The 26,989-nt window shown below is 36.8% G+C and overlaps 1 protein-coding gene across 13 annotated transcripts in view; it reads right to left on the reverse strand.

Moving 5' to 3' along the window:
• The window catches only part of Wdpcp (WD repeat containing planar cell polarity effector), a 521,998-nt gene that overhangs the window by 474,712 nt on the left and 20,297 nt on the right, over window positions 1-26,989 (reverse strand). For 12 of the 13 annotated variants that reach the window (XR_011704348.1, XM_071601637.1, XM_071601635.1 and 9 more), the window contains one exon: window positions 2,070-2,144. Coding sequence is in view for 4 of the 13 variants with exons in the window: in XM_071601624.1 (XP_071457725.1) it covers window positions 2,070-2,144 (75 nt within the window). In the remaining 9 variants the exon portion in view is untranslated. Of the gene's footprint in view, window positions 1-2,069; window positions 2,145-10,569; window positions 10,654-26,989 lie in introns of all 13 variants that reach the window. The other variant, XM_071601627.1, reaches the window with a different exon arrangement.

Here is a 26,989-nt window from a genome sequence, read left to right on the forward strand (position 1 = left end):
GTAATCTTCCTGCTTCAGCCTCCTGCGTAGCTGGGATAATAGCCATGTGCCTCTGTGGCTGGCAAGCCTTCATAATGTTTAATTTTTTTTTTCTGATTTCATGAAATTGTTCTTGCCTATAATATCTCACAGGCAAAAACTCAGAAATTCTAATAGTTGTTGAAAAAGAAACCTAGAATCCTAGTTGTGGATTCAACAAAGATTTCTAACATTTCAAGCTAACTGATTTAAAAAATACTAATGTCTGTTATTTAAATTCAAAACACAACAGGGAAAATATAATTTGCACATATGCTACCTAGCAAACTAGAAATTAAGGAACAAAATATTCTACCCCTTCTCAAAGAATCTCCATCAGGGAAATGCTTCCTACACATGATTAAGTCAGAGACCAGATAATTCTCCTTGCATTTCCTATAAAAACAGCAAAACCTCAGAGAGAAGATAAGATATTCAATTAAAAGGTGTTTTCAATTAGTTCTGCTTAATGAGGAAGCGACCATTTGTTAATTGTAACATGAACCTCAAGTGGAGGATATTTTTCTTCCTAATTTGTCCCAAACGTTGTTCTGTTTTAGCTTTGAATCATATTCTGCAGCAGTGGGCTGAAATTCAATATATTGTTTTATCCTAAACATTTAACAACTCAGAACTAGTTTTGCCCAAATTTCCACTGAGGATAGCATATATCTACTATTTTTATAGTAAGTTTGTTTACTTGAATTATGCTTGGTTGAAACAACAGAAGTGGGACTGTGTAAAATTTGTGTGTTCTCTGAATTATTGCATGCTGTCTTGCTACAATAATAATTTAAGGAGAGTATATCCCTCTTTCACGGTCTATCAGTACTTTATAACATAGAAAAGTGTAAAGCAGACAGCAAAATTCCTGTAACATCTTGGTTTATGAAAAAAAGATAAACAAATCTATAAAATTTAATAATTTTGACCCCTAAACAAGAAGCAGCTGTAGTGGAAGTAGAAAGTATAAGGACATGAAGTTTTGATTCTGTAATGTATTAGTTGGGAAATCTTGGGCAAGACATTTAGTCTCTTTAAGTTCTAGTTTCTTCATATAAAACAGGAATTCTAATAACCTCCTCTTTAAATTTTTGTGTGGGCTTAAGAAGGGATAAAAATGTGAATGCACTTAGCAAACATTTATAAGTACATAAAGGTTTCATTTGTTTGTTGCTTAATCCTCTTAGTTTAACAATAGAATTTCACAGATGGAAAAACTCAGAGACATTAGGTAACTTGCCTAAGATCATATATCCAAACATATTCTTTAGTGCACTTAACACTACCCTATGCTGTCTCCCAAAGGCTCTTGCAGGGGGCATATGCAATTATTTGCAACAGGATGTGCATGTTACATTATTGGTTATACTTGTGCCCTGGGAGTTGGGGGTAGTACAATGTGGACTATTTTGTGCTTTGTTTGACACACAGAGAAAAAGGTTAGTCCAAATTGGTTATCTATATCTGTGGATATGTATTCATACATGAAAACTGCTCAGTTCTGAAAGATGGCATATATTTAATTTGGCCAAAGAAAAAAATGAAAAAGAATCTTTCAGAAGGTAGACCCAGAGGCCACAGAGAACAGTGAGCAAAAAGAGCTTCTCAGAGACAAGAGTTTAATCAGGTAACAATCCTCAACTACAGGTAGAGGAACCCCAAAAGTTCTCTGCAGCAGGATTTCAGAATTCCTACAAACCCAAATTTGCTGTGTATTTCCCATTTCCCCCAAGAAAAGCATTTATTACAATTGTCCTGTGTCTGTACCTCTGGGTGAGAGGAGGCAGGTAATTTATATTTATTTATTTTTTTAATTTCACAGGTGCAGGTAGTATCTAGAAAAGTGGCAGCATGAGGAGCTAGGGTTGTGGCTCAGCGGTAGAGCACTTGCCTAGCGCATGCGCGAGGCCCTGGGTTCTATCCTCAGCATCACATAAAAATAAATAAATAAAACAAAGATATTGTGTCTAACTACAACTAAAACATAAATATTAAAAAAAAGAAAAGAAAATAAAAGTGGCAGCATGATTGGAAACTACCATACTTACCCAGAGGTCATAGATTTTGAACTTGATGCCATCTTGCACGGGATTTGGGGGCTTTCTTGCTTGTGTTTCACATCTCTGAAATAGAGTAAATCAAATACATGTGGATCAAAAAGGGAGTACCCATTAAGGGTGTTCTAAATTCCCCAGTTCTTCTTCCAGGGATCTGATAGGATTTCATTTCCCTGCCCTTGAAGTTAGACATCAACAAAGTAACTTGCTTTAGCCAATGAAATGTGAGTATAAATGATAGATGTCTCTTCTAGAAAAAATTCTTTAACAGCCAATACAGGACTGGGGTTATGGCTCAGTGATAGAGCATTCGCCTAGCGTGTATGAGGCCCCGGGTTCAATCCTCAGCACCACATAAAAATAAGGTATTGTATCCAACTACAACTAAAAAATAATTTTTTTTTAAAAAGAGCCAGTACATTCTTCAAATATTTCTATTCTTTCCTGCTGTAGTGATCACAGAAATACATGATAGAGCGCTTTGATCCTGGGTCCTTGAGTTGCTCAAATGAACAGACTCTCTTGCTGACCTGGGTTCTGCATGCAGAATGAGCAAGAAATAAACATTTGCTGTAATTAAGCCTCTGAGACAGGGAGTTGTTTCTTAGTAGGGGTAAAAGGCAACCTGTCCTTATTTATACAAGCCCAAATCTAATTAATTAATTGAAACCATTTCCTTGTGTGTGTGGGTGCATGCACCTGGGGGGTACTCTATCAGGGGCTACTTTCACAGCCTTTTTTTTTTTTGTATTCTTTTGTTATTTTGAAGCAAGGTCACACTAAGTTCCCCAGGCTAACCTCAAGCTTGCCATCCTCCTGCCTCAGCCTCCAACTCAGTGGGATTACAATTGTGTGCAACCCTAGTGGCTGAGATCACTTCCTTCTTAAAGAAGCCTTACAATTAAGATCAACCAACCTGAGATAAGATTGATAGATTGATTAGATCAACAATCTAATCTCCAATTATGTGTACTTGGTCATTTCATTATAGAATACAGCATTGAATGAAAGGTGAGATCTGTCAAAGTAGAGGACTGTGTATATATATGTGTGTGCATATGCACATAAAATATTTCATTGTATTATGCTTTGGTTTATTTTTAAAAATACCCATCTTTTTCTTAATGCATTATTACATTTATTTATGTTTTCAATTTGTATAGAGTTGTTGCATTGCTTTTCAAGTAGGGATAAAATCAATAAAGGAGAGACTTCGATAGTCAAAGGAAGAGGAAACATTTTTTTCCATGTAGAACGTGACTTGAAGCAGAACTTGGCAATCCAGCATCATTTAACTGGCAAGAGTTTTCATGAAGAAAAAAGTCTAGGGTTGAATCAGAAAAGAGGCCTCCCAGGGAGGCCATAAGTGGCTCCTCAGTGGCAGAAAAACAGTAGAAGACAAAGGAGAGAGAAAAACACTAAAATTTTGAGGGATGCAGCACAAGTTCATCCTTTCCCATGTCAAAAAACATATGATTGCTTAGCTTATGATTTGCAGATTTTGTGGTAAGTAAGAGAGAGTCTGTAATTTTTAAGAAGCTTCCAGATTCTAAAGGTGGACCTAGGAATGGGTGGAAGGCATGCTATGAGGGCAGAGGTGGAGTTGCCATAAAACTAATAAGAAATAAGCTTCAGGACCCCTCACTTGCATCTTTTTTTCAGAGTAGTACCACTTTAATCCTAGGAGCTTCAGGCCCATGCAACCTGTATCTGCCTCTGTTTGGCATAGCAAATTGGAATTGTAATCCTGATATTCTTCCTGCTATGAACTTCCTAAGCAGCCCAAGGGTGGGATTGGGTGGACAAAGTAATAACTGGGGAAAAATCAGTTGGTTTAGCTGGTTTTAGGAAAAATTTGAAAAAGGTACATTGTCTCCTTAATCAGTGGGTGTCTTATAGCATGTAGTACTAATATATCTTGGTTTGGGCTGGGGCCTTAGTTGCTAAACTCTGGGTAATGATACCAATATTTCTTTTAAAATACATGCACCAAACAAATAGGGATATTCGTAAAACAGCCTGGCTCTTGAGGACCACTGTAAGATTGCCATCTTTTTCTAGTCAAGGTTCATTCAGGGCAGGACTGAGATGCTGGAGATTGCCTTGAGTGAGGGGTATCATGAACCAAACTAGGACAAACAGCCCAAACCAGACTACTAAATCCAAATGCCCAGGTAGAGAGTAGAGGCAGATGTGGGAGTCTGAATCAATGGAGGACAGAAAGGAGGGTGACAGAAGGGAGCAAAGAGCATGCCAAGGATGGTAAATGCCTTTTTCCATGTTTTTTTTTTTTTTCCTGGGACCCCCTGCCCACTTGTGTGAGCAGGCTAAATTAAAAATCAGACAATATGAAGATGTGACATGGAAATTGCATGCAGAGGAAGGTAAGAAATATCACAATCATTAAATTACCCATTTCTGGTTTGAGTCAATGCAGGACCATATAAAAACCAGATAAAACAACAAAGACAGGAAATAATTGTAGCAAGTTTTATCCCTTATCAAAAAAATATTTGATTAGTTTCTCCAGTGAGCCCAACCTGTGGTATATGCTGGGCTACAGGGATAACCATGACAAACAAGGTCTTTATACCTTAAAGATCACTTTCATCTTCTAACACAGCTCCTTCTATATTTGAAATATGATCATTTACATATTTAATGTGATTATTAGAGTATAAATATTTGAGTGAGGTTATGTCCTATTCATCCTTGTATTTATGGAAGATACTCAAGAAACATTTGTTGACTGAATAAATGAATTCATTTCAGTGAGAATAATATAGCTCATGAAATTCATCCAAAATGGACATGTTAATTTAGAATGATTAAAACTTCATGAAAGGAAGACTTATCTCATAATTCTGAAATGTAATACCAAAGAAGTATTATGATTAATGAAATTATGTAGAAAAATATCTCTAAAAGGGATATATTCAGAGATTAGTCAGGAGTTTTTTTTCTTTTTCTTCCTTTATGGCTATTTTTCTGTGCCAATAATTTGCTGCTAGAAGTTGTTCTTTAAAACAGAATCTTTGGGTAATAGATTAAATCCAGCTGTCTTCAAATGGTAGCTGGGGGGATGAGTCACAGATGGCCAGCTGTCTAGGGAATTCTGTGACCTCAGTGATAACCCACTAAAATTCCTGGACTTTTCTTGTGAGAGAAATTCTGTATTGCCTGAGAATTGTTACTTTTTTAAATATATTTTTTTAGTTGTAGATGGACACAATACCTTTATTTATTTTTATGCGGTGCTGAGGATCAAACCCACTGTCTCACACGTGCAAGGCGCATGCTCTTTCACTGAGCCACAACCCCAGCCCCAAAATTATTACTTTTTTTTAAGATAAAATTCACATTACATAAAATTAACCATTTTAAATCCCACAATTCAGTGGCATTGAGTGCATTCACAATGTTGTACAATCATCTTCTTTTTAAAAAAATTTTTTAAATGTCTTTATTTTATTTGTTTGTTTATTTTTTATGTGGTGCTAAGGATCGAACCCAGGGCCTCATAAGTGAGCCACAACCCCAGCCCACAATAATCTTCTTTATCTGGTTTCAAAATGTCTTCATTACACCAAAAGGAAACTTCAGACCATTAAGCATTCATCCTGAGAATTATTTAATCTTTGATTCTAAGTACCTATTTTATCGGCTCTGTAATAGAGAAATAACATAAAAAAGAATTTTTCACTACAAAATATGAAATAGTAGCTTTAACAATAGGATTTGTAGGACCAGCCAGGGGCCAGTCTACAAACCTGAGAGTGACTCCCTCCTGACCTCTGATTCTGAACACACGGGCAGGATCTACCCTCTAGAAGGGCAACAGTTATAACTCTATGCCTCTAAGAAAGCTGTCTGGGCTGACCCTAGAAGATCAAAATATCAACTGAGTTTTGAAGCATATTTAAGGTTTTCAGACTTACGTGATTTTGAGTTACCAAAAACAGGCCATCATGAGACGTAGTAAGTGATCAAAATGAAAAACACAAATATATAAATGTATTAGAAAGTGAAAGAAAAAAAAAAAAAAACCTCACAAACACAAACACTACACAGCAGCAGTCTTCGGGAATTACCTCTTTACAATTTTGACTCTCTTGATGAGAGCCCATTCCTTCAGTGTGTGTGCTGAGGGAATGGGCTCAAATGCCTCTAAGGTGAAAATCCATCTTCAGTAGGTAAGAGCATGGAGAAAGATTTTGGCCAGAAACAAAAGCTGAAGAATCCCCAGAGGGGATCATAGACTGGCTCCTAGGATCAGTGTTCTATTTGCCATTCAGATTCTACTCCTGACTATATTCTTTTGGGGCTCATGTCTAGAATGGGTGGGGTGAGTAAAATTTGAAATTTGAAAAACTACTGAGTTAAGGAGGAGGACATTCAACAAATATTGTGGAAAGTGCCAAGTGCCAGGGTTTTGTTACACACAGAGAATATAATGGTCACTAAGACAGATATAGTCCTCGCCTCCTCTCCCCCAAATTTTACAGTCTAAACGTAGACATTTAAAACGGGACTAAAGATAGCTAGGGTGGCCCATGTCTATAATCTCATCAGCTCGGGTGACTGAGGCAGGAGGATCACAAGTTCAATGCCAGCCTCAGCAACTTAATGAGACCCTAAGCAATTTAATGAGATCCTGTCTCAAAATTTTAGAAAATTAAAAAATAAAAAGGACTGGGGATGTGGCTCAGCAGTAAAGGGTCTCTGGATTCAAACCCCAATACCAATAATAAAAATTAAAAAAAATAATAAAATAAAAAGGACTACCTAAATTATATATATATATATATATTTATAGTTATAGATGAATACAATACCTTTATTTTATTTATTTATATGTGGTGCTGAGGATCAAACCCGTGCCTTGTGTGTACTAGGCAAGTGCTCTAGCACCAAGCCACAACCCCAGCCCCATAAATAATAATTATAATAAAGCTATAAGGATTAATTCAGTAGGCAGTGGCAGTGTTTAATGGGGAAATCCAGCCTGCCTGGAAGGACAAGGGAAGACTTTCCTGAGGAGATGACATTTCAGCTGAGAACTGTGGGATGAGGTGTTGGGAAGGCAAGTGGGCAGGGACAATAGGCACAGTTTGTGCAAATATTTTGAAGTGGGAGGAGCTTGAACTTGAGGTGAGTGGGCTCAAGTAAAAGGGCTTGGGAGAAAATGTATGGCTTCTTCCCCATAGATGCCAGGCTCAGTGCCCTACCAGACACCACCTCTAGCCACTGGCAAAACAGAGTCCCTTCTAGTTGGAAGGCTGTGGAATTTAAAAAGAAATGGGGCCTTGAGGGGTTTGGTAAATGGATTAGGCAGATGTTTGGTTTTCCTTCTAGCTAAAAGCACTGGGCCATTAATATAGCCAGACCACTTGTCTAAGGCATCCATGCAATGTTGTCCCAAAGATGTGGATTTAATCCCTTCCCCAAACTCTAGAATTACTCTAGAATAATTCTGAAGTTATCAGAAACCAAAGCTAAGATTTTGGTGCCAGCAGGGCTAGCAAACTGTCTGGTTAACACTTTTGCCTCAATTCCGGGCTGCATGTGTTTTATATATCTGCTCAGGAAACCCCTCACAACATTAAGTCTTCTGTTGTAGGAAAGTTGCCACCAAGTCTGTGCTTTTCCTAGCAGAAAACTCACCAGGAAGGAGCAGTGTGAACAATTATAAATCTGTCAGCTACACCAGGACCTGGTTTCCTATTAGATAGTTAGGCAGAACCTCTGTGGGTGAGCACAGTACATCTAGCCATCCTTAGCTCCAGAAGGGCTCAAAAATTGTTAGTCTTGTCTGAAGCAGCATTCTAGCACCTGGCACAATGCATAGCATGGCAGGGAATCAAGAATTATTATCGTTATGATTTGGGGGGCTGGAAGGGGAACGGAGCAGGCACTACTCCTGTCAAAGCAGTTCCTAGCTCCCAAAAGGTGAGCATTCTCTTGCAGAGTTTGCAAACACAGCAGTTAAGTCATTGATTCTCATCTTGGCCCCTCATTCATGAATTGAGCATATAATTAATACCTATTAATATCATGAATTTTATTGATTGATTTTCAAGTATTATACCAACATTACATTCTTGGTATATTCTCCTATTATGCATGACTGAATTAAGTTTGCTAACATTTTGTCTAAGATTTTTGCATCTGTCATGGAAGAGATTGGCCTGTGTTCCTTTCTTATATTGTACTTGTGAGCTTTGGTACCAGGTTATGTGGTTCACTAAATAAGTTGGCAAGCTTCTCCTCTCAGCCTGTTCTTTAAATAGTAAGTTAGATGTTATTTCTTCTTTGACCTCAAGCCTGGAGGTTTTATGTATGCCAGAGAAGGTTTTAAATTATAGAGTAAATGTTTACATAGCTTATAGAACTATTCATATTTTTATTTCTTTTTATGTTGTTTTAGTAAGTGCTATATTTCTGGGAGTTTGTCAATTATTAAAATTTCAAATAAATTAACATAAAGATGCTCACATTATTTTATCCTTTTAAAGCTCATAGAGTAGATAGTGATATTTCCTTTTTATTCCTGACATTAGAGATTCATGCCTTTTTTCAAATATTTATTTTTTAGTTATAGGTGGACACAATACCTTTATTTTATTTTTACGTGATGCTGAGGATTGAACCCAGTGCCTCATACATGCTAGGCAAGCGCTCTACCTCTGAGACAAACTCCAGCCCTCAGGCTTTCTTTTTAATCTTTTCTTTGATCAATTGCATCACTGATAAATCAATATTATTAGTCCAGTGAGACTCAAGATCTCTTACACTTTTAAAATTATTGAGGACACTAATGAGCTTTTGTTTTTGATTATGTGTATCAATATTTATAGTGTTAGAAGTTAAAATTGTAATAATTTAAAAATATGTATTAATTCATGTAAAATCCATTATTCTTTAGAATAAATAACACACTTTATGTTATTTCTAACATACAGAGACATGTAAATTGTTATCTCAATGAAATGAGCAGTATTTTTCAAAATAAAACACTGAGAAAAGTAACATTGTTTTACACTTAAAATTTATTTTCATGTAAGGTTTAATGGAACAAAAAATTTCTTATTCATTTTTGTTGTTTTTGTTTTTGTTTGGGGTACTAGGATTGAAGCCAGGGGCACTCAACCACTGAGCCACATCCCCAACCCTTTTTTGTATTTCATTTAGAAATAGGGTCCCACTGAGTTGCTTAGCACCTTGCTTTTCCTGAGGCTGACTGTGAACTTGAGATCCTCCTGCCTTAGCCTCCCATGGCCTTGGGATTACAGGCATGCACCACCATGACCGACTCATTTTTGTTTTTAATCTCTTAAAATATTGCTATACTGTATACTTGTGAGACAATAAGAATGAAAAAGGAAAATAATGTAATATTGTTATGAAAATAATGTTGATCCTATGGACCCACTGGAAGGAATTCAGAGAAATCCGAGGATCCTCAGACCATACTTGGAGAACCACCGCATTAGTCTTCATTAAGAATCAACTTGGACATGTTTTTTCCTCAGCTTTGAAGTCCTCTCTTCCTTCTCTACTTGTATTTCTGCCCATCTTTCAAGAGCCTCCCTCTGGGATGGCCTTCTCACTTCTCAACTCGTGGTCCCTGTGTGCCTGGGTGTTTGTGTTATGCTTTGTACAAACACTGCTCTTGAAAATACAGTACAGCTGTCCTACATTCTCTTCACTGATTAGGCTCTAGCAATAGTCTGAGAAGCATTGCTCAACCTTTTAAAAATCCATGTGCTCTTTTAAATAGACATTAAGTGTTGCAACACTCAACTCCACCCTTGATTCTGAGAATCCCTGCATCTTCTGCATATTACTTCCAGTCTCACATTTTTGTTCAATATTTCCTTTCTGTGGCTTATGTTAGGAAGCTATATTTTCATTTTTCAAATAAAATATAGTATTAAATTGCTGTTTTCAAGGGGGGTGGGAATGTGGCTCAAGTGGTAGCGCACTCGCCTGGCATGCGTGCGGCCTGGGTTCGATCCTCAGAACCCTCAGCACCACATACAAACAAAGATGTTGTGTCCTCCGAAAACTAAAAAATAAATATTAAAAAAAATTCCCTCTCTTTCTCTCTCTCTCTCTCTCTCTCTCTCTCTCTCTCTCTCTCTCTTCCTTCATTATTAAAAAAAATTGCTGTTTTCAAGATATTGTGTCTCTCCTTCCTTCCTTCTTGCTTACAATTTCCCTTCACCTATCTATAACACTCCCACAGCTGTTTTGTAGGCTCCATACAACCTAGGAAACTGTCTTTTATTCTTATTTTCAGCTCTGTGACCTGCAATCATGGTCTCAGCTATGCACAGCTGTTTGTTTCTGTCCTGCATAAGTTCTAAATGTGTGATGCCAAAAAGTAACTGGCAGCCAGTGATCTTTCCAGTCCCATGTCCAGTGCCCAGCTCAGAGGAGGCCTGGCTCAATACATTTTTGTTGAATAACATTGTGTGCATTCCTCTACCTTGAGACAAACTTCCAATTACTGAAAGAAGCCAGTGGAAAGGGTTTTCTTGTGGGTCATGGAGGACTGTGGCCAGAATATAATCTGGAAGAAATAAAAGGATTATTCTGCTTTTTACCAGAAGTTTACTCTGTTGGAAAATCAGGTTGAACATCATTATCCTCAAATACAAAATAGATATTTTTCCTCTTACATGTTTTTCCTTCTAAGTACAGAACTCCCAAGGATATATTTGGTCTAATCAGAAAGAAGAGCTGAAGCATAATAAACAGACGGCAATGTCAGGAGAAGAATCACAGTGTTTTAATCAGCCTAGGAGTTCTGATTCAAGACACCTGCTGGTTTGTTTAACAACAGCGGTCTTCTCAGGACAAGGCATCTTTCTTTGTTCCCTAGCGCTGATGGATAATATATGCACAGCTTGGAAAACATTTATTATGGTAACTAACTTCAGGCAGAATGGAAGCAATAAAGAAAATAAATAGGTACTTATACTCCAGTGTAATGGAGCCCTTTAGACTTGAAAAAAGAACAAAATAAAACAGAACAACATGTGAGATCTGAAAACCAGGCCAAGTAGACACTTTGTAGTCCTCCTTCCACAAAGAAAACCACTACAGAAATGGATGGGTTTACTTCATCCACAGTTAGAATCAAGCCAACATCAGAAAATTGACAAACCAAGTCTGAAACAGATTTGATTTGAGAGCAGGGTATTGTTTTTGAGCCCTTTAGCTTAATTAGTGCTATTTCCCTCCAGTATTATTATTTCAAAGCTGTACCCTTGAAAGGGGCCATAAGATCCCACTGTTTGTTTCCTAGAGTATTTCCATACTCAATTCCAGTCCAAATGCTAGAACTTGGGCTGGCCGTAAGACATCGTATAGATATTTATTGAACCTGGGCATTCAATGAGCGGCAAATATTTTCCCTCATGCACGGCTGTCCTTGTAGCATATGTTGCATGTGCCAAATGTGTGTACCCAAAAATGTTGAATGGGACAGATGTGGGATAATTTAGGAAGAGATAGGATATTATTATGTTTAAATGCTTACACATGCCAGGCTCTCTCTCTCTTTATATACATTAATCAAAAACTTGTCTGTCTCCTCTTCTTTCCCACCTGGGATTTTTTGCTGAATGATGATCATGTTACTATTGAGAATCATGCCCCAGGCATCACCCATGTCCACAGGGTAAATGGTGGAGACAAGATAAGCACAATTTCTAAGGAATAATACATTTAACTTTTCCAAGTGGTAATAAGAACTCTCCTGTTCTTTACTTCATACATTCTTGAGAAGGACAGTGGTGATAGTTTGTCCTTCTATTCATTCATTTAGCACCGTTATTGAGTGCCCACTCTAAACTCTGCAGTCACCATGCTAGGAAAATACAGGTAAATAAGACATATTCTCTGTCATAAAGAAATAAAGCCTACTTGAGGGGCAGACAGACTTGTAAACAATAAGAACAAAACAATCTGTGGAATAAGTGCAACAGTAGAAGCAGGTATAAGACATGAGAAGAGAATAGAGCAGGACATAATCATTTTTACTAGAGGGACTAGGGAAACTTCTTGGAGGCATTATTAGAGCTGTGGCTCCAGTAAATGAAATTGCTACTTAGCTAGATACTGCTGAAGTGATAATCCATGTGGACCCCAGGATCCTGCTCTCCATGGATCAAAGGTGGGCACCTACACCAAGGCAACCAGTCAGTTAGTCCACAGGTTACCTAAGACATGACATGGACTCTGTGTGCGTGTGTGTGTGTGTGTGTGTGTGTATAAAGGTAACCTGGGACAAATCATATTCCCTCAGGATTTAAATTGGAAATGTAGAGAGAATTAGATAGTTTAGAAAGTTCTTCCTTCTTCTGTTTCCTGTTGATTCATGCTTCAAACTACAGCTAAGTGTTACTTCCTTATGAAGAAGTCAGCAAGAATTGACAAATGGAATTACATCAAATTAAAAAGCTTCTGAGCAGCAAAAGAAATAATCAACAAAATGAAGAGAAAACCTACAAAATGGGAGAAAATCTCTGCCAGTTATTCAGCTGACAGAGGGTTAATGTCCAGAATATATAATGAACTCACAAAACTCAACAAAAGAATGAGTCATACAATCAAAAAATGAGTAAAGAACTAAATAGACACTTCTCAAAAGATGTGAAAATGGCCAATAATTATATGAAAAAATGTTCAACATGTTTTAGCCATCAGGCAAATATAAATCAAAAGTACACTGAGATTCCATCTCACCCCAGTCAGATGGCTATTACAAAAAAAATCCAAAAATAATAAATGCTGGAAAGGATAAGAACTCTTATATACTGTTGGTGGAAATGTAAATTAGTACAGTTACTATGGAGGACAGTACATAGGTTCCTCAAAAAACTAAAAATAGAATTACCATATGATCTAGCTGTTTCTGTCTGTATATCCAAAGAAAGAAATCAGCATACAAAAGAGAAACCTGCATGCCCATGTGTATTGTGGAATTATTCACAGTAAGTAAGATACGAAATCAGTCTCGTTGCCCATGGACAGATAAATGGTTAAAGAAAATATGGTGTACAATGGAGTATTATTCTGTCATAAAGAATGCAAGAAAATGGATAGAACTGGAGGACATTTTATTAAGTAAGATAAGCCAGACACAGAAAAGTTTTTGCTTGTTTTTTCTAACATGTCTAAACAACAACAAAGATGTGAAATTAGAAGAGGAGTTATCAAGGAAGGTCAGAGATTATCAGGGAAGAGGAAGGAGCAAAAGGGGGCAGAAGGTGGACAGGAGCAAAGTATAATATTTGCATGTATGTAAAATCCATTTATATAGTTAATGTGTTGATTATAGTAATAAAAAAGAAAAATAAGTGTAATATATAATGCAATATTATTTATTCTTAAAAAAAAAAGAAGAAAATATTTTCATTTGAGATAACATAGTTGAACCTGGAGGGCATTATACTAAGTGAAATAAGCCAAACACAGAACAACCAAAAATACTGTGTGATCTCATTTATATGTGGTATCTGGAAAAAAAAGAAATATAATTCTATAAAATGAATAGAGTTTACCAGAGGCAGGGGACTGGAGAGAAAGGAGAACTCTTCTTCAAAGTATAAACTTTCAGTTATTAATAAGTTCTTGAGATCTAATTTACAGTATGGTAACTAAAGTCAATAATAATGTATTATATGTGCAATTTGTTGAGAGAGAAGTGATCACCATACACACCAAAAATAAATATGTAACTAGGTGAGGTGATGAATATGTTTGTTATATTGATTTGATTATGGTATTTATTTCACAATATGTAATTATATCAAAACATCATGATATATACTTTAAATAGATATATTTTTGTCAATCATAATCAGGTAAGATAGAAAACAGAAGGATAGGTAGAAAGGAAACATACAGTACCAAAAAAAGTGGCCATGATTTAATTTTTAAATTCCACTTCCACATACTTTGATCACAAATAGCATATTAAATAAACTATCAGACCTTATCTGAAAGCCCATAAATAACCTCTTTTCTGTCCTGGACTTAAAGAAAAAATAGGACCAATAATGCTTTTATTCAACAAATAGATTTTTTAGGATTTTATATTTTTAGGATCTGATTATTTCATCCATGTGTCACATTCCTGATAAAACCCTCAACCTTGCACAAATATAAAATTGTTTAAATTCACAAAGCAGAAGGATGAAGCCTTCCAGATGTTTGGAAGTTAATAGAGGTTTCCCATCAAAAAGAAGAAAAGAAAACAACCCTTAATAGGTAATAACTAACCCGTCAAGTCACTTACACAAAAGAGAACTAAAAATATCCTCTTAGATCACATACTGTAGATTTCATATATATGAAGATGCCATGCTAAGGGGAAGCCAGCATGTTCTCTGATACCTACATTCTAGCCTGTCACTTAGAGTGTATACTTTGTCTTAATAAAATCAACCTGTTTCACTTAAATTCCTTGTCTCTGCCTGATTTCAGGTCTACCTTCCTTTGGGAACTTCTTTGGTACAGTACCATCATAAAGTCAGCAAAAAAAAAGCTTAGAAAATTTTTTCCAGCCTTACTTCCCTGACTAGGCTTAATTCCAGTACCAAATCCCCAGCACCCTATCACATTTGCAGTGTTGCTTTTTGTTTGTTTGTGTAGCTTTTGTTTGTTTGGATCAGTACTTATTCTCCTCTGTACTTCTGGAAGGGCAGTGACCATGTCTTTTTCCTGGTCATTATATATCTAGTATCAACCACAGTGCTTGAGGCATAGTTTGTGCTCAATAATTGTTGAATGAATGAACAAAGGAATTTTTAGTGAAGTGAAACAGGAAAAGCCAAGGCAGTGTGGGCCATACATAATTCAAACTGCTCTGAGAAGCTGAGGGTCAGCAAGAAGGTCCCAGGCAAGGGTCTCTGATGCAGTTAGAAGGGCACTCAAGAAAAACTCCTAGAGGGGTCCCAAAGATGACCGTAGGCCTAGGACTAAATAACTGTCTTAGGTCAGCTGACACAGGGAATTCCTTTTGAAAATCATGAAATGTACCTGCATTTAATACTTCATATTCACCTGAATTTGGATATAACCAAATATAAGTTCAAAAATTTCTCATTCTTCCACTAGTACTAACAGTGAAGACTGAAAATACAAGTAACCCTCATGTGAAAGACAACTTTCAAGATGATTTTTTTTTAAAATTCTAGACTACTAAAAATAATCTCTTTTTAAAAAAATGAGCAGCTTCTAACGGGAACCCTTACAAATCTTGCTGCAATAAGGAAAAATGGTGAAGAAACGGCTCAAAATTCAGGCCTAATTACTCAACACAAATTTTAGCAATCAGAGATGTTTCAAGATGATTATAGTCTCATAAATTGAAAATTCAAATCATAGCATTGAAACTATACAAGGAACTATATTATGTTTTGGACACAGGCTTTAAAATTGGCAAACCTGTGTGTGATGAAACTTGATGTGTTGGTGAGTTTCTTAACCTCTAAATACCTCAATTTCTTAATACAGACCACACACAAAAAAATAATTATACTGCCTCTCAAAGTTGTAAAGATTAAATGAAATGATGCACAAGATGTTTGGCTGAACTTAACCATATGAGGGTTCAGTAAGTGATAATTTATTGTTAAATAAAACTATCTCCTTTACATTTAAAAATATTTCTTAAAAAATCTAACTCCCCATCAGATTTTTTTATAACTTTATTTTATTTATTTATTTATGTATGTGGTGCTGAGGATCAAACCCAGGGACTCACACATGCTAGGCAAGCGTTCTACCATTGAACCACAACCCCAGCCCTCTCCATCAGGTTTGGTCTCCAATTTTATTGAGTTGTTCCTTTCTCCTCCACAGAAAAATACTCAAATACATTGTGTTTTTCCTAGTCAAAACTAGTGAAAATGTGTTCTGTAGTCACAAAAGAGAGAAAATATCTCTAGGTTCTTTTTAGAGATATTTGAATTATTAATTAATTATTAATAATTCCAGATGAATTATTATTTCTTTCTTCCTCCCTACAACCCCTCTCATTCTTGTGTACATAAGAATGGCTACTTAGCTTGATTTCACACTCATGTTTTCTCCTATCTCTGGTATGGAGAGCTGTGCTCATTCATTATTAAAGAAGGATAGAGTATCTTTTTTTGGGGGGGGTGGAGGAGAGGGGTACCATAGATTGAACTCAGGGGTACTTGGCCACTGAGCCACATCCCAGCCCTATTTTGTATTTTATTTAGAGACAGGGTCTCACTGAGATGCTTAGAGCCTCACCGTTGCTGAGGCTGGCTTTGAACTCACCATCCTCCTGTTTCAGCTTCCCAAGTTGCTGGTATTACAGGCGTTCGCCACCGCGATGGCCTTTATGTTTTTGATTTTTCGTCAGTATTTTGAAAGGATATTAGATTGGCATTTATAAATTAAGAATCCATAGTATTATATACATCCACTTTTCTAATTTAATAAAGTTCTTAATATGATACTCCTGCACATAATTTTATTCCTAAAGTGCTAAATTTCAGGAAATGTTTATTGTATTTCTCTGTTCTCCTTATCTTATTCTATATTTTGTTGTTGCTTAGCTGAAAATTAGGCATCCTCCAGATGCATGCACTATCAACTTAATTGAAGCAAAAGAACCACTAGAATGCCTTTAAATTCATTTTCTGTCCCTTAACCTGAGCCTTACAAGTTTTAAATTATATCATCTAGAGAAACTTGGTTTGCTTAACACCAGGCTTTCATATGACTGTGTTGCAGAAAAAAAGAACATTTTAAAGAGAACATCTTAAGACAGAATGATCATGATAACAATGTAGACATTTTTTATTAGGCAAAACAGTCTTTACACATTTGGTAGCACAGCTTTCTATTTTGAGAACTAGATTAACCATACTGACTTTTAATAACATTTTCAGAGTCTACCCCCCACCAACTTCTTGCAGATAAACTCCTTATTCAAAGTATCTGTGCTCCCATTTCATTTTCTTTCTCACTATGTAATATTCAATTAAGAAAGTGAAGGGCTGGGGCTCTGTGGTAGAAAGAAGTCTTGCCTGCATGAGGCCTGGGTTCAATCCTCAGCACAGCAAAAGGAAGGAAGGAAGGAAGGAAGGAAGGAAGGAAGGAAGGAAGGAAGGGTGAATGTTTGGATTTTTTAAAAAAATTCCCATTATGGAATGTCTTCAGGAGAATGGCCTCAGTCTATTTCATCTTCTTCTTCTCCCCCCCCCTCCTCCTTCTTTTTAAACTAGAGCTTTCTAGTTTTACATAGTAATTGAGTTCATCCCAACAAACTCATCCATACATGGAATTTAATTTCAGATCATGATCCTCCCCTTTTTCCTTCCCTTCAATCCCATGCAGCTCAAAAAAAAAATTTTTTTTTAGTTGTAGATGGGCAAAATAGCTTTGTTTTATTTATTTAATTTATGTGATGCTGAGGATCGAACCCAGTGTCTCACACTTGCTAGGCAAGCACTCAACCACTGAGCTACATCCCCAGCCCTCCCATGCAGTTTTGAAGAGGGCAACTAAGCAAATATTTTAACCCAAAGCTACAGGAGAAATTTTGATGCCTAGGATTTGTTCATGATGCAGCCAGTGCCAGATGAATGTTAAACACAGCCTCATTAAATTCTGATCTACCTCCTTACCTCCATGAAAAAAGTGACCTTTAAGTGTCAGCCTCTCACTTCATTTTCAATATGGGGAAGCGAGTCACTGACTGGTCACTTAAATGCTTAAATGTTGACATGGAAGACACTAACATATGTTTCATCAAGTAGTGCAGACATGACATAAAGTATGATCAGTGGAAACAGACTGAAAAAAAAATCCAAATTTTTTCAACAATATTATAACTTAAAAAATGAAAAAGATGATTCATACTCTCAAGAGATATAAAATTTGTACAAATGTGAGTACCACAAGCACAGGGAATGAACTAGCATATTCTACGCTTTTAAGGAAAATAAACACCAAACAGGTAAAGTTAAGCTGGAAAAGACATTATTATACCCATGACCTTTTAGAATGAGGTACTAGGATCTGATAGAAAAATCTAGAATAGAATACCTGAGATGGGCCCCCATGGACAAGAGTGCCTTCAGGAGAGAAGAGACAGGCATCCAAGACAAATGTTACCTTTTTTTGTAATCTTGCACAGGGTCAAAGCAAGTGTGTTTAAGCAAGTTGAGTGGAAAAAGAGACTGAGAAGTGTCTCTACCTTTAACTCTTGTTAAAAACTATTGGACAAAAAGATGAAATACTCATTTATTGGGAGGATTTATTTTATCTTATACCAAAGTGACTTTTTTTACTTAAAAGATTTAAATGCATTAATTAAAGGCACTGAAATTACCAAAAAAAGTGATTTATTTTCATTGACTGTTTCAGAACAGACTACTTTAAAAGATATAACAAGCTAACATCAATTCAACATGAATTTGAGGACTACAATCCAACTTCCGTTAATTAAAAGGATAACAAGTATAAGTAAGCATTAAACTATGGAACCAAAATACTGTCAATGTAATTAGTAAAATTGAAGGCAATATCATTCTTTTCTTTTTCTTTTAACCTTAAAAATGAACTCATTGCCAGACATGGTGTTGCATGCCTTAATCCCAGTGACTCCAGAGAGGCTGTAGCTGAAGTATCCTAAATTCAAGGCCAGCCTCAGCAATTTAGCAAGACCCTAAGGCACTTAACAAGACCCTGTCTTTAACATAGATAGATAGATAGATAGATAGATAGATAGATATGGCTGGGGATATATCTCAGTGGTAAAGCATCCCTAGGTTCAATTCCCAGTACCAAGAGGGGTTAAAAAAAAAAAAGGAACTCACAGTATGTAGCACATCTGCAGTTGTATATTACAACATTTTGTAGCTAGAATAATTACACAGCTCTTGAAGACACAGGAATGAACAAGTCATGTAATTTTCCATACCATGATGTTCCAGCATAGTCAAAGTACTATAAAAATAAATAAATAAATAATGAGAGCTGGGGATGTGGCTCAAGCGGTAGCATGCTCGCCTGGCATGCGTGCGGCCCGGGTTCAATCCTCAGCACCACATACAAACAAAGATGTTGTGTCCGCTGAAAACTAAAAAAAAAATAAATAAATATTTAAAAAAAGATTCTCTCTCTCTCTCTCTCTCTCTCTCTCTTTAAAAAAAAAAAAAATTGAGGGCTGTTTCACTGATGGTATGACTAGCAGGCCATTAGCCAATGCACTTTTCCAGTAAGGAATCTAATCAACAGACATAGTGGTAAACAGAATTTTCCTTAGTAAAATCTCCAACTTCATATCTTTACACTTGAGAGAAACATATGGTTCAGTCCTTACAGACTTAGCAGTAGTGGGAGGCCTGTGAAAACTGCTCGCAGCCACAACCTAGAGCACATTTTTAGGGCTTCTTTCAGAACTTACTTGAGAACTTCCTCTCTTTCTAATGCTAAATACAGATGGGGTTCTATTTTATTCACTTGCATCATTTTTCATTATAATCAATGTGAATATTAAAGGATATTTTTATTTCCACCAAGAAAAACAAACTGCCACAGACCATTTGTACAACTGATAAAAGAAGAAAGAAAAAAAAAATCTGGTCCTCCTACTTTTTATTGCACCAATTCGGCAAATGGTTTTCAAAAAATCAGGTTTAGTTGTGCACAAGTTCTATCTTCCTTTGCTATTCTCACATTTTCAAATCCCATTTCTTTAGTTTACTCTACGATCACATTGCTTTCTGCTTCTGGCATCACCAGACTTGAATACACATCTGTCTATATAGCATGTTTATAATCCTGACCATTCAGACCCTAAACACAGATCCTCATACAACAAAAAGCAAACAAAGACAAAGACCCCCTGCCCCCCCCACACACACACAAAATCAACAACAAAACAAAAAGAGCAAGGTGGGAGTGTACAGGGTAGGAAGCAAAGGAATTGTGATTCTGGAGCCCAATACAGGAGTCCAGATGTTGGCACTGGGACACTCTCTCATATTACAGTGGATGCAAATATGAATCACAAATATGGAAGCCTAATTCCTTTAAAATATTACCTCATGTATCCCCAAGCCCCAGAGAAAAGGTGGGGCAGGCATGGGGCAAAGGCTGTGTCTGTTTTTGCAGTTTTATGTCTGGTGATGAAAATAATTTTCTTGTGAAGCTAATGAAGTTTAAGCTTTGGTGTCCTTTATTCATATGGACCTAGGAAAGCCCTAGCACTGTGTTCACATGGTCGAATACATTTGTAAAATTTGCAAAAGTAAGATATTTTAAGTGCAGTCATAACCCATGTAATGTCCCCGCCCCCCACTGAGCTGCTTATACTTCTCCACATGGCACAAGTGGGAGTCACTGCAAGTATATTCAGCTCAGGGACAATTGAGTTGGAAATACATCTAGTTTGGGTTTAGTGGGAATGTTCATGGGTTTGTAGTTTCCTCTGACTAAATTCATCCATGACATAGGATGTGTTATGGCCCAAAGACAAAGTGGGCAGAGGTTGTATTATGATATGAACATATCCTGTAAAAGATAACATAAAATTACATGAGAAATGGAATAGAGGCTAAGTTTGAAATGTATAGAACCAGAAGCTCAGCTGGTAATTTTATATGTATATACTAGAATTACAAGTGGAGAATTCATTTCTTTTCAATGGTAAACAAAATAAAAATTCTCTTCTGCATGGAATGAACTTGACTTACATCTCTTTTATAATGATAAATGCATTATTCTTATGTTTGGATCTGGAATGTCCCCAAAAGCTCATGTGTTGGAAACTTGGTCCTCAATTTTACAGTAAGGTTCAGAGGTGGGTCCTATAGCCAATGATTAGAGCACTGACCTCATCAATGGATTAATTCATTCGTGGGATTAAACCATTGATAGTTGAATAGACTACTGGGAGGTAAAAACTAGTTGGAGGAAGTAAGCCTCTAGGGGCACACCCTAGAAGGATTTATCTAGTCCCTGGACCCTTCTTTCTTTCTCTTTGTGCTTACAGGCTGCCATGAATTGAGCAAATTTCCTCTGCCATACCCTTCTGCCATGATGTTCTGCCTCATCTCAGGCTCAGAGCAATGGAATTGGCCAACCATGGCCTGAGACCTCAGAAACCATGAGCACCAAATAAATTTTTCCTTCTTTAAGTTGTTCTTTTTTTTTTTGAAATTTTTTATTTGTTTTAACTAATACATGACTGACAGTAGAATGTATTTAGGTACTTTGATATATCATATATAGATGGGATATAATTTCTCATTTTCCTGAGTGTACATGTTGCAGAATCATATTGGTCATATCACATATATACATACAGTAATAATGTCTGTTTCATTCTACTATCTTTCCTATCCCCATATCCCCTTCCTTCCCCTCCCATCACTCCCCTCTACCTAATCTAAGGTAACGCTATTCTTCCCTAGTGCTCCCCCCAACCCGTACCTTATTGTGAATTAGCATCAGCCTTTGGTTTTGTGGGATTGGCTTATTTCGCTTAGCATGATATTCTCCAACTCCAACCATACTGCTTTCCATAGTGGTTGCACCAATTTGCAGTCCCACCAGCAATGTATGAGTATACATTTTCTAGCCATGCTGGAGACTCTCCTCTATTTTATTTGTATAAAAAAAATTTTTTTAATGTGGTGCTGAGGATCGAACCCAGTGCCTCACAAATGCAAGGCAAGCACTCTGCCACTGAGCCACAACCCCAACCCCTATAGAAAATATTTATATTATTGTCACATGGAAAGATGATCCAGAAATAAGTAGATGAAAATATAGGGAAATATTTTCGAGATGTCAGAAAAGTTAACAAGAATATTCTGTCATTTTTCTGGGTTTTATAAATTTAGAGATATTTGTAGCTTTTAGAAGCTTTAATTTGTTACAATTTCTTTTCTCTACTCGCTATTATACCCAGTTTGGGTCTGTAATTCATTTTTTTAACAAGGGCTCCCAGATTACACAAGCTTCAGGTCATACAAAGCCTAGAGTTGCCTTTGTCCTGTGCTCAGTTCAGAACCTAGTAAATTAGGTGTTTGTTGGCAGAATCATTCTTCCTGTGGACCCAAGGTTAATGATTCAGGTCAGCCTGTGCTGAGGGTTTTTAGTGCATCCAGCCTCTATCTTTGATCAGTTTGGGAATCCTGGTGGTACCAACCTGCCACAGAGATTCTGAATCTATCCTGTGGGAAGCTAAGATGGCAGAGACAGAGAAATTGAGGCTACAGACTAATATATGGTTTTACAGTCAAGAAATATAGTTGTGTTTTCACTCTGGATGTGTACTGAAGTTAATAAAAAGAAATTCTTCCCCGTCTCCAAAGAGTATGCAAATTAATTTTCATGTGTTTGGAAATGTACTCCTCTGTGTTATGTTTCTCATTTGAAGAAAATAGTTACTCTTCCTACCCTTTAAACTGTATAATGTGAAACATATGTGAGTAGGATTACATCAAGTCCCAAGATATCAATGTTTGGAAGTGACTGAAGTGTTCCATATAGAGTTCCAAGTTAAAATACTTTAACTTGAATTAACATGCACATTGTGACCTGATATTGTTATTCTACTCATGTTCCCACTTGACAATTATTTCCAGCCCGAAGGAATATTTAACCTCAAAATTTCTAGATTGCTTCACTTGCACCAAGGCCAGAAGTCTAGGAAACTCTATTTTTTTTTTTTTTTTTGTATGTGTGTGTGTGAGGGTATAACTGGGGATTGAATTTAGGGGCACTTGACCACTGAGCCACATCCCCAGCCCTATTTTCTCTCTTATTTAGAGACAGGATCTCACTGAGTTGCTTAGCGCCTCACTTTTGCTGAGGCTGGCTTTGAACTCACAATCCTCCTGCCTCAGTCTCCCCAGCCACTGGGATTACAGGCATGTGCCACCTTGCCTAGCCAAATTCTCTTAACTGAAGACAAAGTCTAGATACATGGTTGGGTGAACTGCTTCCTGATGTAGTCTAAGGCACCAGTAACTAGAACTAGATCCACCTCTCAGCCCAGGAGATCTTGATGGGAGAGATGGGAATAGACAGTCCTTGCTCAGGGTGTTGGGGGAAAGCATAGAGCTACACAATATCTAAAGGAAATGACAATAGATGAGTCAAACAGCTGATGTCATGGGTTTGATACTCAGAGTACGGTATCCCCAAAAGGAGAAAATGTGGAACCCAGAGGAAAGGAGTTTAGAAGTTCAAATGGGCAGAGACTCAGTATCAGGGATGCCTATTAGTAGGTAATGAAATAATAGCTACCTGGCTGGTATTCAGAGACAAGCTCCAGTCCCTGGGAAGGGGTGATTGTAAAGAATGATAATAACAAACCAAGATTGTGTTGAGGATATGAAATCAGGTACCAGCCATAGGAGAGCAAGGCAGAACCTCTGTTAACTAACCTAAAGCATAAGCAGGTAGACAAGTGGATCTTAGAGACTATGACAGAAACTTATCAGAGCTTAAGAGCTGGACCAGCAACAAACGTAACTTGATGCTGAATCTCACAGTATTGGTTACAGTCCCTTGTATCTCTTCTGATGGAGGTCTGAACAGCAGGATGAGCTGACCTCATGCTTAGGACCAAGGGGACTTTGCTGACGGAAGTAGAGGGCTGCAGAGACTTGGAACCAGGTAGTGCCTGATGGATGACAGATGATGAAGTAAAGGAAGGTCCTACACATGTACAAGGCTTTTGGAATAATTCATTGAAATTTAGAAACAAAAGGAAAATTATTTGTGAATCTTTTGTGCTACGTCTATGAAAAAGAAGGCCTTTTAATATGGAGAAATATTTTTGGTGGGAGAAATATTCATATTTTTAAAGCATTCTTTCAGCTTTTCTTTAATAATAATAATAATAATAATAATAATGTTAAAACAGACTATAGCTAAGAATTCTCTCTCTCTCTCTCTCTTTTTTTTTTTTTTTGCAAATTCAGAATGGATTAAGTTAGGATAGAGAAAGCTACTTTCTCTTCCAAGACATGGATTTAGCAATTGTTTGACACAAATTCATCACCTAGGAAGCTGCTCGGCACATTTTTTTTTCTCTTGACTCACTGCCTGATTTATCAGGGAGATAGGCTATACCAATTCTGGATGTCACTGGGGTCATCATTTACCCCTTCATACCATTTTCAGTTCCTAGGGCTCAAGGACGGAAGACACCAGAAGATTCAAAATATCATAAATGGAATTTAGAATTAGGCTTGTAGCCATAGACCTGGTTATGTGATGAGCTCTGGTTGATCATAGTTAACCCTTAACCCTGTGTGTAAGCTAAGTTTCTATTACTGGGTATTAACCTCAGTTCCTCAGTTAATATTATAATTCCTTGTGGGATGGAGACTTATATGGAGACCCAGTCTAGTTGGCTGAGCAGTTAATACATGGTTATCTCTGGATTTTAGCCTCTAAAAGACAATCCTATTTCTTATGCCTCCAGCTTCTGCCTAGGGCTCTGTTTTGAAGATGAATGATAACCCTAAGCCATGGAAATGGTGTCTGTTTATTTTGGAGCATTACTTAGTGCCTGAATATCTGCCTGCAATAACATTGAGATTGGCAACCTCTCACACTTAGACACTTAAAAGAATCATGATCATGAAGGCTATGACCTGATAATGCCTGAACCCCCTTGTCCATTTTTTTCACCTAGAGTATTAGAAAGGATCTCCATAATGTGTTGTATGGTGAGACAATAAACAAACAAAAAAAGAAAGAAAAAAAAAAGAAAGGCAAGGAGTTGGAAACTGACAGACTTAGAGTTGATCTAGTTATGCCACTTAATTTTAGGTAATATTGTAAGCTTGTTCCTCATGTATAAAAATGAGAATGATTCCTACTCCTATGACCAACTGTTAAAATTACATGAGATAAATATAAAGCATTTCTTATAGTGTCTGCATATAAAAGCTACTTAACAAATGACTGCTATCATAATTACTAGCAAAAGTAAGGAAAAAACTAAATTAATTCATCTAACAAATATTTAGTGCCTATTTGCTGCCAAGTATTATATTGAGCTCTGGAAGTAAAAAGGCAATAAAGACATGGTCTTCTAATCAATAAATAGATATCTTCAACATAATATGCTATGGATAATGCAATGACACTTTTTAGCCTGGGTGATACAGATCTACATTAGATGAATGTTAGTGGTAGATCAGAGGACAGTGAGGAGGGTGCCATTCTTTCAGGCTGAAGAAATAGTGGTTGGAAAATAGTGGGCATCTAAACTGGTGATGATTCTAGAAGAACATCCTAAAAAAAAAGAGCTGGAAGTGGGTTCTGTGAAATGTGCTCCTGGAAGAGTGTGAAAGAGCTTGGCGCATTGGGAAATTGCAAGTAGTGGCTGGAATATGGACTGGGAGCAGAGAGGTGAGTCACCAAAGGAAATGGAAAGAAAACGGGTGTCTTTCATGATGACTTTTGTGGCTGGGCTAAGGAATTTGGGATTAAACCTAACAACTCTGAATGGGTGATGATAGATTTAAGCAGAGGTACAACATGATCAGATTTGTGTTTTAGAGAAAGACTCCATTCCATGAATGACATCAGGAATTAAAATAACACTGAAAACAAAGGCAGAATCACCATGATAGAGGCCCTTGTGCTACTCTAGAAGCATATTCTTTTATTTTAATCCTGTAGTGAAAATATTATGCTAAAATGACTTAAAAGCATTAAAGTAATGAAAAGAAAATAGTTTTGGAATAAAATGTATTTTAGTTTGGGCTTCTGATTTATTAAAAGACATCACTTAACATCTTTAAACATGAGTAAAATCAAAGTCCAGGATCCCCACATGTATTCCCACACCTATGAACTTAACACCTAAGCATGGAACCCAGGTAGTCACAGGCTGGCTGAAAATTACTTTATAAATAAAAGTCATTTAATGTGAAATGTTTAGTCTTTCCGGAACCGGTGTAAATTCATGTGTACATTGAACTCTATAAATATTGACAATTTAAGAAATTCTTAAAATTCTCAATTTTATAAACTACTATTCACATAGTATATGATAGGAATATCACACTACCATTTTTTGGATGTTGGCAGGATATTTAATTTTTGAGCAGTTGGTTGTAAAATAATTTAAGGGAACTGAATTATAATTAAAGGAGACTGTTGTATCAATCATACAGATGAAATATTAAGTCAGAGATGTTAGTTATTGCTTCTTAATGTCATTGAATTGGTGGAGGACTCTACTTTCAGTCTTCTTATCATCTGACTAGCAAATATTCTCATTATTTGAAATTTGAGTTGGGGCATTCTGCTATTGTTTTTGAAAACAACCTGTTAGAGAATTTACTACCAGAATGTGAAATGCTGCAAATATCACTCCCCAAATTATGGAATTGGATGAATGTTAGTGGTAGATCAGAGGACAATGAGGAGGGTGCCATTCTTTCAGGCTGAAGAAATGGTGGTTGGAAAATATTTCACTGAATTATCACTTAGCACCTGAGACAAAACCTTCTGAGATTTGAGTGTTAGGGAAAATGGTAGTTAGAACAAGAATGTTGGTGTGTGGGGACTGCCTCTTTCACTAAAAACCAAAAATAGAAAAGCTTAGGCTAAAAACGGAGAAGGACATGGGTGCCAGTTATAGAAGATAAACTTATTTGCCAAACTTTTAAAAATCTACACTGGACAAAGGTAACTAGTTTTGTTTTGTTTTTGTCCAAGATAGGATTACAAATCTCCACTTGAATCCATTGTTTTCAATGTACTGAGGCAGAGGTCATCAAAATGTGGACCAGGGGAAATAGATAAATCTCAGAGAGGTGTCTGTGGCTAGAACACTGGGGTTGCCAGACCTGAAGACTGGTTCCCTAGCAGTACTT

Source organism: Marmota flaviventris, chromosome 14 (assembly GCF_047511675.1).
Source record: "Marmota flaviventris isolate mMarFla1 chromosome 14, mMarFla1.hap1, whole genome shotgun sequence".
NCBI lineage: Eukaryota > Metazoa > Chordata > Mammalia > Rodentia > Sciuridae > Marmota > Marmota flaviventris.